This window comes from Alligator sinensis, unplaced genomic scaffold (assembly GCF_000455745.1).
Source record: "Alligator sinensis unplaced genomic scaffold, ASM45574v1 scaffold607_1, whole genome shotgun sequence".
NCBI lineage: Eukaryota > Metazoa > Chordata > Crocodylia > Alligatoridae > Alligator > Alligator sinensis.
In genome coordinates, this window is record NW_005841935.1 from 187153 (window position 1) to 198648 (window position 11496).

An 11496-nucleotide genomic window follows, 5' to 3' on the forward strand; every position below is an offset into this window, starting at 1 on the left:
TGGGGAGGGGCAGCCACATGCCAGTGTCCTGCTACTCTGGTTGGGCAGATTTGTTCCAGGAGGTCCCAGAAGGTGGCCCAGGTCATGAGGAACAGTTCCAGCCACTGCTCATCATATCAGGTGTGCTGGACAATGTGCCGCCACGAGTCCTGACTGGCCTGGTGGGGCCAGAGATGGTAGGGCTGGAGGCCCAGGAGGGCAACAGCCAGTAGTGGCATCCTGGAGCCTGTCGTTGGCATCTGTGCTGGGGTCTGGCCAGTTAGATGGGGTCAAGATGGCAGGTGCACAGCAATGGCCCTGGGATGGTGCAGTGTGGCCAGGCAGGCAGTTGCTGTGCATGGGAGAGCAGGGATGGGGGCCAGATGGTTGCTGGGCCTTAGGACCAGCGCGGCGGCCAGCAGGAGCCCAGGACACCGGTCATCGCTGCCAGGGCCAGGGGGCTGGAGCAGCCATAGTGCAGGGAGGCACAAGCAACAAAGAGAGTGCTGCCACACAGCACAGTGGCAGCACGCAGCAGCTCTCAGTGCAGTCTCTGCCTCCCCATGCCATGGCTGCTCCAGCCGTAGCCCCTGGCAGTGATGCCTAGTGCCTCAGGCTCCTGCTGGCCACTGTGCTGGCCTTGCTGGCCTGCAGTGCCACTGGCCCACTGTGGTGGGGCCAGGCAGGCAGTTGCACAGAGGGGAGCAAGCAGGGCCCAGATGGCCATGAGCCAGATAGCAGTCTGGTTCATGGCTGTCTTGGCCCTGCTTGCTCCCCCGCATGCAGTGACTGCCTGCCTGGCCTCACTGCACCATCCCAGGCCTCCTGCTTCAACACAGCTGCCACCTGGACCCTGTCCTGGTGGCTGGACCCTGCAGGAGCGCCAATGACACACTCCTAGATGCCACTGCCAGGGCCGTTCATGCCATCCTGGGCCTCCCAGCCCACTGCCTCTGGGTCTGCCTGGCCAGCCAAGAGTGGTGGCTGCACATTGTCCAGGCCACCTGGGATGACAAGCTGGAAGTGTTCCTCATGACCTGGGCCATCTTCCAGGACCTCCTGGAGCACCTCTGCCCACACCTGGAGCAGCAGGACACCACCATGAGGCAGCCTCTCCCTGCAGACACCTGGTTTGCCATTGCCCTGCTGAAATTAGCCACGCCCGCCAGCCTACATCGACCACCTCTTTGGCATGGACAAGGTCATCACTTGTGCGGCACCCTCCAGAATGTGCTGGGGCACACAGTGCTCTGCATGCACAACCCCCTGGCAGTGCTGGAAGGGCTCCGTGCCCTGGGATTCCCCCAATGCATTGGGGCCCTGGATAAGACCCACATCCCCATCACCTTCCCACCCCATGGTGACCGCCCCCCTACAGCCAGTGGGGCTTCTACTCTGTCATGGTTCAGGCTGTCATAGACCACTGCAGCACCTTCACCAACGTGTGTGCTGACTGGATGGGCAGTGCCCACGACACCCGTGTCTTCAGGAACTTCACCCTGCTAAACCTGGTGTAGGGTGGGTGCTTCGTGCCCTGGGTGCCAGACCTCCAGCTGGGCGCTTTTGTGGTCCCACCCCTCCTCACTGGGTACCCTGCCTACCTGCTCTTCATATGGCTCACGCAGCCCTACGCCAACCAGCTGGACCCCTGCCACACCCACTTCAACTGGTGCCTGGGCTGGACCTGTACCCTGGTGAAGTATGCTTTTGGATGCTTGAATGGATGCTGATGAACCCTCATTGCCTGCTTTGAGTTCATAGAGGCCAACATTCCCCAAGTCATCGTCGCAGCCTGCTTGCTGCATAAAATCTGAGGCCTGGGGGAGTTCTTTTATGAGGTCTGGGTGGAGGAGTCACAGCAGGTGGAAGATGTCTGGCAGCAGGAGCACCAGCTGAGGTGGCAGTGACAGCAGCGGGCCTCCCAGCCAAGGCTCTGGGCGAGGTGCACACCTGCCAGTGGGGGCTAGGGCACCAGTTGTGAGAGGCACTGGCTGACCACCTTCTCCTGCACTCCCCACTGTAGCCCACCTAGATAGCTGCCCAAGGACCCTTGCCCCACTGCCTACCCCCAGCACTATGCTTACTGCAGACAGTTCTCAGGAAAATACTTTATTGCTCTCACACAAACTGATGCCCCCTGCCAGCAACACAGCCCTTCCTCCCCTCCCTCCCCAACACCAGAGCCCGTCCACCACCCACCTGACCCACCACCAATAAAACACCCTGTTCCCCATGTGAACTATTTCACACTGGGAAATGCTGTGGTTGTGTGTGTGCCCTCCTGGGGTCGGGGGCTGTGGGGTGAGGGTGGAACCCAGGGACAGGGGGCCAGCAACCCAGCCTCTGGCCTTTCCCCTGCGGGTATGCATGCCGTGGCAAGCCCAGCAGGGGTGGAGTGGGGGGACTTGTTCAGAGGCCATGGCAGCCGCTTCTCCCCTGGTATGCATGGCTCCCTCTGCGGCAGCCAGTGGGCAGGGCCAGCAGCATGGGCACGCGGTCCTGGCCCTGTTGCAGGCAGCTCCTGCTCTATGCCTGCGTGGAGTCGGGGCAAGTGATGGGGCTGGGACCAGGCAAAAGGGCTGATGGTGAGGGACCCAGGGTGGGGACCAGGGCAGGGGCTTCTGGCTAGTGGAGGCAGTGCTGGACCTCTGCCCAGGCCCACGTGGGGGACTGCTGCTGGGTGGCAGGTGGCTGTCAGGGGCCAGGCAGGGCTACTACCAGGGGCAGGGCAGTGGGTGGCATGCAGGTGACTGCCAGGACAAGGATGGTGTCCAGCACCCTGCAGTCGTTCTCCATGGCTTCCACTGCCCTGGCCACGAACACAGCCTGCTGCTCCAGGGCCTCCACATGCTGCTTCTCCAGGGCCAGGAGCTGCACCCTGTATTCCTGGTTTACCTGGTCCCGCGCTTCCTTGCATTGGTCCCACACTTCCCCACTCCAGTCCGGCATGTCCTGGCAGATGAAAGCTTTCATCCACCACCTGTCCTGACAGGTGACATCCTCTGCCGCGTTTACCAGCCAGTCCAGAAGGAAGGTCCAGTCCTGGATCCTCTTCCTATGGAACTGCCGCATCGCAGGGCCCCAGCCATCAGTGGTGGTGACCCTGACAGTGCATCCTGGCTGCCAACTGCTGCCTCTCCCCTATGTGCAGCTGCTGGACCTGCACAGCCATAAGAAGCTGTTTATGAGAGTTTGCAACATATCTGAAATTAGATGCTCTGTACCAGGAAAGCTATGCGTTGTCTGGCCTCAAATCAGGGGTCATGCATGCACAGGTGCCCATGGACCATGGTAAGTTGGCTGGACAGGCCTGGGCCCGGGTGACCGCCATCCAAGCCCCCTATCCCCACTTGCTCCCCAGGGTCTAGTGGGCTGCTGGGTGCTGGCTGCAGGCAGCTTGCTTCCCCCACCCTATTCCTAGGCCAGAACATGCCAGGCTCCTGGCAGCTCCTGCTGCCAAGGCTCCAGACCCACTCTCCCCGTTTCTCCTCGTGCAGGCTAGCCTGTCTCCTGTGCTGCCACCAAGCCCATGGCACCTGGGCTCAGGAGGCATGGAGCTTCTGGATGACTGGGACGAGGAGCTGCCTGCACCCCTGCCGTTCCTGCAGGGGCATCCCCAGAGAGGCATCCTGGGGCCAGTCCCCACCTCCCCCAATAGCCACTCTGTGCCCTGCACGTGCTACTGCTGTACGTGTCCTTGGTGCAGCACAAGGAGCTGTTTGCGTGGACCCAGGGGTGCCTGACCCACTATGCCCTGCTGTTTCTTATGATCATGGTGCCCCAGACGCACATGTGCACCTGGCACAGGACCCTGAGTTTTGACGGTGTGGCAGGCAAGCCTGCACTGCCCCACAACCTCCACCGCCATCTGAAGGGCTACTTGTGACTGTGCTGTATGTCTCTGCCCCCTGCAAGCAAGGAGGACATCACCACCAGCATTAACACAGTTCTCGGCATGTGAGAAACCTGTACCCACCTATCTATGGGGATACAGGCTGTTCAGTAAAGTTTTGCGCTGTCTCCTGCTTCCCTGTGTGCTATGGGGGAAGGAATCCATGGGCCAGGGGAGCGTGGCCAGGCTGGTAAGTGAGGCTGGGGCAAAGGCCATGCCCGGGGATAGGAGCCAGGGACAGGAGCCAGGGCTGGAAGCACCCCCTCCACCTAGTGCAGGGCTTACCACATGGGTGGGTATGGTGTACCTGGTGGCTTACGTCAGTCCGGCTGGCAGTGACCATGTGCAGCTCTTGGAAGACTTGTCAATAAGAAGGGCACGGCTTGCAGCTGCCTGGGTAGGCCCCCAGGGAGGAGCTGGTGCTGCTCCAGCTGGTGGTGACATGGCCAGCTGCACCTTGTGGCTGGGTCTGAGGTCATGGAGCTGTCGGGCTGTCACACACCTATGGCACTAAAGGATTGCAAAAGCATTATCAAGCCAGAGTGAACACAGAATATTCAACATTCAATTTAACTAAAATATAACTTTCAGCCCCTCATATACATGCACATTAGAGTGCCCGCCCCACATGAACTGCCTTTGCACCTCTGCCTCACCCCACAGCACTACAAGGTCTCCAGTTTCTTCCTGTGACCAGTTGGGAATCCAGGAGATGGCATATGGTGTTGGTGATGAGGCCATCATGGCTCCTGCATTGGTTCTCCAGGCCTCCATGCAGGGGCACAGCATGGGACTAGCAGTTGTGCAGCAAGGCAATGTCCCACAGCACCTGCAGGGTCTGGGCAGGCTGCTGGGGGTTGGCTGCGGCCAGCTGGAACTGGCCCCAGTGTCCATGAGTTGGCTGCAGCTGGGCCTGGGTGCTGGCAAGCCTTGCAGGAGCCTAGAGCACCCTGTAGGGCTGACAGCTGCGTGGCACTACGATGCCACAGAGCAGTGCCAGGGTGCAAGCAGACTGGTAGAGCTGGCCTGTAGCCTGTGTAGGGAGAGCAATGGCCAGCAGTCACCCCAGGCTCCCTGCACATGTGCCCCAGGGCTCAGACTGCTTGCAGGCTTTTAAGGGCCTGGGACTGGGGCTGCCATAGAGCCATCCCAGCCCTGAGGCAGGAGAGGCTCCCAACCCCTTGGCCCTGGGACTAGCCTGGGGCTGGTCCTCTAGTGGCAGGGCTTGTAGCAGAAAGCCCCTTTTCCTCTTGCCTGCAGTTGCTCTCCCATCCTTGGATATGTTTTTCCTCTTCTACCTTTTCTTCCTTCTTTCTTTCACTTTAAGATAAGGAATTGTGTTTTGAAATTTGTGTGTGTGCATTTTGCATCTCCCCTTGTATTTTGGTATTTTTATCTTATTTGTGTGCCATGGCATTACTTTTGTAGCTTATATTTTATACTCCTCACCTTTCAACTTTCAACTAAATGTGTTTAGTTTCATAAGTAAGTTATACATTGTAACAATGTTAACAAGGGCAGGAGTCAAACTGCCGTTCCCTGTATCAGACTGGCCCCTGAAAGAGCGAGTGAATCAGTGATTGAATGTGTAACACGGTAGCAGGCAGCGATTAACACCTAAGGAAACTGCAGATCAACCAACGGAAGAACTCAATAGAAGACAATGTAACAACCGGGAAATCTCTAAACGTCACTGATCAAGGGCTAGAAGCCCTGGCCTGAGTTAATCAACGCCGGGGACCAACTTTTGGGCTGAATATCTCCAGATCAACCATTCCCAGAGCCCTATTCAAAATTCATCAACGGACTTCCAAACCTGCATGTACATGCGGACGACCCCTGGGGCTGACAGATGCCATCCAGTAGCCACCGAGGAGGGAAGTCCCACGAGGGTCAATGACCCCTGGATTGGGCAAACCTGAAAACTGGGGAGTCACCAAAGTCTGCTAAGGACAGATAAAAAGCAGTGAAAAGTGACCCTCAGGGGTGCCCTCTTGATCTCCAACTTGACCAGCACCTGACCTGCCCAGCCAGAAGGACCAGCTGGCAACCCCCTTCTGGAAGATAACACCATGCTGAAAGAAGCCTCAACGGCAGACTCCAGTGCCTGTGGGATAGGTATACCTGACTCTTGTAGCTTGCTACTGTGTGTGTGCATGTGTGTGTGTGGGGGGGGGACACCAGCCCCAAGGTTTATGATTTAACTCCATTACAGTGCTTCAATCTGCCTAATAAACCAGAATTTTAAGGATCCCAAGTTGGACATTTGTAGCTAACAGGCTGACGGGGAGCAAATTTGCTCCCGGTTGGTATCTACACATGCACTACTGCGCAGTAACTACTTGCCAATAAATTTGCTACTTGCATTTGCAGGTAGCAAATTTACTCATGAATAGCACAGTTTACTGCATGGTCAGCATGTGCATGTGTAGATGTGCACACTTACTGAGCAGAAAACTGCGGTAAAGTATCGTGTAGATGCATTCATATGTGCAAATAATACAGGAGCAATTTACTCTAAAGTACTCGAAAGTAAACTCTCTGGGCACAAGTTTACATGTGCAGGGATGCGGTAACAGATCTGCTGCTCCTAGCAGCAGATTACTTCTGTTCCCTGAGGCCCTGCACCAGGCCCCTGTGTGGGTGCTAGCCTAGGGGCTGACAGGGGGCATGGGGCCAGGAGACGGCTATCTCTTGGCAGGGACTGGGACATTGCTCCCTGCCTCCAGGAGCTGCCTGGGCAGGCTCTGCCACTGGAGCCTGGGAAGGGACAATGTCCCTTTGCCTTGGCATCAGGGAACTCCCAGACTCCTCTCTGTGATCATGGGGCCGGGGCTGGGAGATTCTTTTCTCCCTGCAGGAGCCCTGTGGTCAGGGGGCCCAAGCTGGGGATTCTTATAAGGATAAGGATGTCCCAGGCCCTCCTTCCCAATTGTGAACCAGGAGCTGGGAGCTCCCTGCTGCCCGGGCAGGGGGCCATAGTCCCTGCCCAGGCTCTGGTGGTGGAGTCTGCCCGGGCAGCAGGCAACTCCCATGGGCAGGGAGCCATCTCCCTCCCCCTGCTGCTTGGCTGACTGGAAGCATGTTTGTTCCTGGTCAGGCATCTACATATGCGCTACTGTGCAGTATCTAATTGAAAGTAAATTTGCTTCTTGTATTTACAGGTAGCAAATTTACTTGCCATTAGAGCAAATTACTGCACAGTAAGCATGTGTAATGCATAGTAATGCATGTGTAGATGGTGATGTCTACTGTGCAGTAATTAGCTCTAATCTCAAGCAAAGCATCTTGTGTAGACGCACCCACTGTGAGTTGTAATCAGCAAATGACCCATTGGTATCCACACAGCCCAGTATGGATGCATAAATGCCTTTTTTCTGTAGATGGAATAGCTACAGGTTGGGAGGCCTGGAGTCATGCACCATGTTAGAGTTTAATTCAGCCTCTCAGTCCACAGCTAGTTCACTATGTGACTCCTCTCCTTCTCCCTTTGTTGCAGATAATCCTCAGTGCCTGGCTGAACATGATTGGCTGTGTTATCCGGGCTTTCAGTGTCATGAATTACGTGAGAAATGGAATCTTGGGCAGCTTGTTCCTGTTTGTGGGACAGTCCCTCTGTGCACTGGCACAGCCACTCATCATTTTTTCTCCGACTAAGCTGGCAGCCCTCTGGTTCCCAGACCACCAGAGAGCTATAGCAAATACAATATCTTCAATGTGTAAGTAACAGCTACAAATATGCTGAACTGCCATGAGGCTTGTCTGTATTAAAACCTGCTGTCCATGTATGCCATCTCTGGAGTTATGTAAGAGGAACTGCATGTGCCAGAAGAGTACTAGTGCCACCCCTCTATGACACACATTCAAGCTCAGTGCTTTGCAGTAAGTCCTTACTGGCAGGCGGCAGGGTCCTGGGGATATAAACCCAGAGCTGGAGCTAGTAGGGGCTCTCTCTCTCTAGCAACTGCCAAGGAAAGGAGCTTCTGCACCAATGAGCTACCTGAGACTAGGTGCTTCCTACAAGAACAGTGAGGCTCCAGGAGTCTAAGGCAACTAAGGCTAAGAGATGTGGTCCTAAGGAGAGAAGTTTTACCTCCTTAAAGAAACAGACCCAGTCTCCATTAGCATTGTTATGTTGTGGTCCAGGGGCTTGTATTTGTGTTATGGTTTAATCTGGAAGACCAGGATGAAGCTATAAGGGGAGGTTTGGAGGCCTCATTAGTGCTCGGAGAAAGGGGCACATGATCTGGGTAGAACCTAGTGAGGGGCATGTTGAGCTGGGTGCCAGAGAGGTGCAGAGAGCCAGGTGCCAGAGAAAGGGGCAGAGCCAGGCATCAGGGAGAGAGACCCAGAAAGCTAGACAGCAGAAAACTTGGCACCCGAGTGGTGCAGAGAGACAGGAACTGGAGGGCTTGGTGTTGAGGTGGCGCCTAGAATTGATAACACTATAACATCTGTGAGGCATGGGACACGATAAGGGAAGGTCAGAGTCATGTAGTGTGCCCTAGGCATTAGGGCATTAAAGGGGTAGCCTCTCACCTACAACCAACTTACTCATTACATCAAAGATGTGGCAGGTGAGATGGGGGGTGGAAATTGCCCAGATAGGTGGGCAGGTCATTGTAGTGATCAACCTTGAGACAACGCACCTGTCACACTAACATTGAAAAAGCTACCTACAGCTGAATCGACACTTTGCAAAACTCCACATGCAGAAAAGTTCCTTCGTGTTACAGAGAGGGAAGTAAGTTAATTTATCCATTATCACATGAAAAGTCTGGGGTAAATTCTGAGCAACTTTCTCTCTACATAAGCTTTGGATAGGAATGACCTACAAGTAGCTTTGCCTGGTAAACAGCAGCAGTTAGAACCCCAGGACTCTCTTCACCTCCCATGGATCTCTGGCAGATAATAAGAGCTCTGAAGCATAGAGTAGGTGGATATTAGAGAGGACTGTGCTCAGATGTAGGAGAATTACGCAGAGATCCACAACTGGCTTAGCTCTGAAAGAAGATTAAAAGTGCTGATAAGTTTATGGGGAGGATATAGAAAGGGGAGCCAATAAGACAATATGATGTGTGGAGTTAGCTTTGCTGTCCCCAGGTTGCACAGCAGGATGGAGGGTCTTTAGTTTTCCCATGTTTCTTGGCTTTGCTGCTTGCCCCATGGGGCAGGAGGGAAGTTTTCCCCCCTACTGTTGCTACAAGTGTCAGGGATTTTTTTGCCTTTTTTGGAAGTATTGGATTTAGACTGAGGTATGCCAGTGCTCGTGCTGGAACCAAAACCTCGAGGTCCCTGGCTAGAGGGTCTTGCCCCTCTGCTCTGGATCAGACTGATCACCACATTTGGGATCAGGAATTTTACACCATGGTCAGATTGGCACGAACTGCAGGGAGGTTGCTTTCTTCTGTAGCAAGGAGAGGGGCAGCATGGCCCCTTTCATAGATTCATAGATGTTAGGGTCGGAAGGGACCTCAGTAGGTCATCAAGTCCGACCCCCTTCCCTGGGCAGGAAAGAGCGTTGGGGTCATCTGACCCCAGCTAGATGCTTATCCAGTCTCCTTTTGAAGACCCCCAAAGTAGGGGAGAGCACCAGCTCTCTTGGAAGCCCATTCCAGATTCTGGCAACCCTTACTGTGAAGAAGGTCTTTCTAATGTCCAACCTAAATCTGCTCTCTGTCAATCTGTGGCCATTGTTCCTAGATACTCTAGGGAGTGCCCTAGTAAATAGAGCATCTCCTATTCCCTGCTGCCCTCCCCTGATGAATTTATAGGTAGCCATAAGATCACCTCTCAGCCTTCTCTTGTGAGCTCCCTCAGTCTCTCCTCATAGGGCCTTGCCTGCAGGCCTCTGACCATGAGTGGCCCTCCTCTGGACCCTCTCAAGATTCTCCACATCTCTCTTGAAGTGCAGCCCCCAAAACTGGACACAGTACTCCAACTGCGGCCTGACCAGTGCCGCAAAGAAGGGAGCATCACCTCCCTGGACCTGTTCATCATGCATCTGCTAATGCATGATAAAGTGCGGTTAGCCTTGTTGATCACTTTGTCACATTGACGACTCATGTTCATCTATAACTCCAAGATCCCGTTCCACTGCTGTGCTGCTGAGAAGGTCATCCCTCAGCCTGCGTGCTGGCGATTCTTTTTGTCCAGGTGCAGCACTTTGCACTTGTATTTGTTGAACTGCATCCTATTTCGTTCTGCCCATTTTCCCAACCTGTCCCAATCTGACTGATCTGTTCCCTACCCTCTACTGTGTTAATTTTGCCCCATAATTTAGTATCATCTGTGAACTTGGACAGGGTGCTCTCTATTCCCTTGTCCAAGTCAATGATGAAGACATTGAATAGCACCAGTCCAAGAACTGAGCCTTGCGGGACTCCACTGTCCACATCTTTCCAGGTCGATATCAACCCAATCACCACCACTCTCTGGGTGCAACCCCTGAGCCAATTTGCCACCCACCTGACCGCATAATCATCTACATCACAGCCTGTTGGTTTATTTACGAGAACAGAATGAGATACCGTATTGTCACGGCGGGGACCTTTAGGAGGGCCGTGATCTCCTTAAGGCCCTTTCCCCCTGCCAATTCAGCCCAAGGGCACCCTCGAATCTCGCCCGCCACGTCTTTGCTGTTAAATAAGGTTGGGAGGCTGCCTTGCGTCTCCTTGGGCACGTAAACTCCTGGACCCCTCGTGTAGTCTTATCCTGCACCCCTGAGTGCCTTGGGGCACCCTAGCCTTATGGGCTACGCGTGGCTCCTACCACCCCTAATACCATGCCCCAAGCCTCGCTGATGGGATAGACGTTGTCCTGTCACAAATCAACTTGCCCGCTCTCCCGGGCCTCCTCTGTAATCTAGCCCACTCTGGGCTCTCTCTAATAGTGTTGTCCCGCTCAGGGACCCTTATCCCCTCTGGGAACTCGTATCGAGCCCTATGGTCTTTTAGGCCCACCGCGCTGCTAACCTCCCCCCTCCGGGCGCACCGTGCTGCTATCCCCTCTTGCCGGGGACCACCGTCGCACCTTGCCCTTCTCCTGGGCTTTGTGCTGCTAACCCCTGTCGTCGGGGTCCACCACAGCACCTTGCCCGTGTCTGAGGTCTATTGCAGCACTAGCCCACTACCCGGGCTTGCTACGCCCGTCTCGGGCTCCTCAACAGTCTCCCCCTTCTCGGGGACTTTACACGCCTGCGCCGAGCTTCTCAATAATATCACCCCCTCTCTGGGGCTCGCTGTGCCCACGCTGGGCTCTTTAACAATAGCACCCCCTCTCTGGGGCTGGCTGTGCCTGCGCTGGGGCTTCTCAAGGCTGCCCCTCTCTGGGGCTGGGGTCTACATACCCCGCACACAGCCCGAGGTCTTTGTTCCCCGCCTGCAACCTACTGGTTGCGCTCCTCACTGTGAGCTGCGCCTGCACTGGCGCTGCGCCCTCGCTGGCGCTGGGGCCCCACCCCTCTGGGGTTCCTATGAGGCCTCCTCCAACCCCTACAGCCTCACCCAAGCCTCCGGTGTAATATTAAAGCCGAACATAAACTCGAGCCTCCTGGCTATAACTCAAACATAAAGCCTCCTGGCTAAACCATGGTGCCCAAACCTCTCAGAGCTGCCATCCTTCTC

At 55.2% G+C, this 11496-nt stretch overlaps 1 protein-coding gene across 1 annotated transcript in view; it reads left to right on the forward strand.

Moving 5' to 3' along the window:
• SLC49A3 (solute carrier family 49 member 3) overlaps positions 1–11496 on the forward strand; it is a 55872-nt gene that overhangs the window by 22141 nt on the left and 22235 nt on the right. The window contains 1 exon segment of the mRNA XM_014518009.2: positions 7371–7590. Coding sequence (XP_014373495.2) covers positions 7371–7590 — 220 coding nt within the window.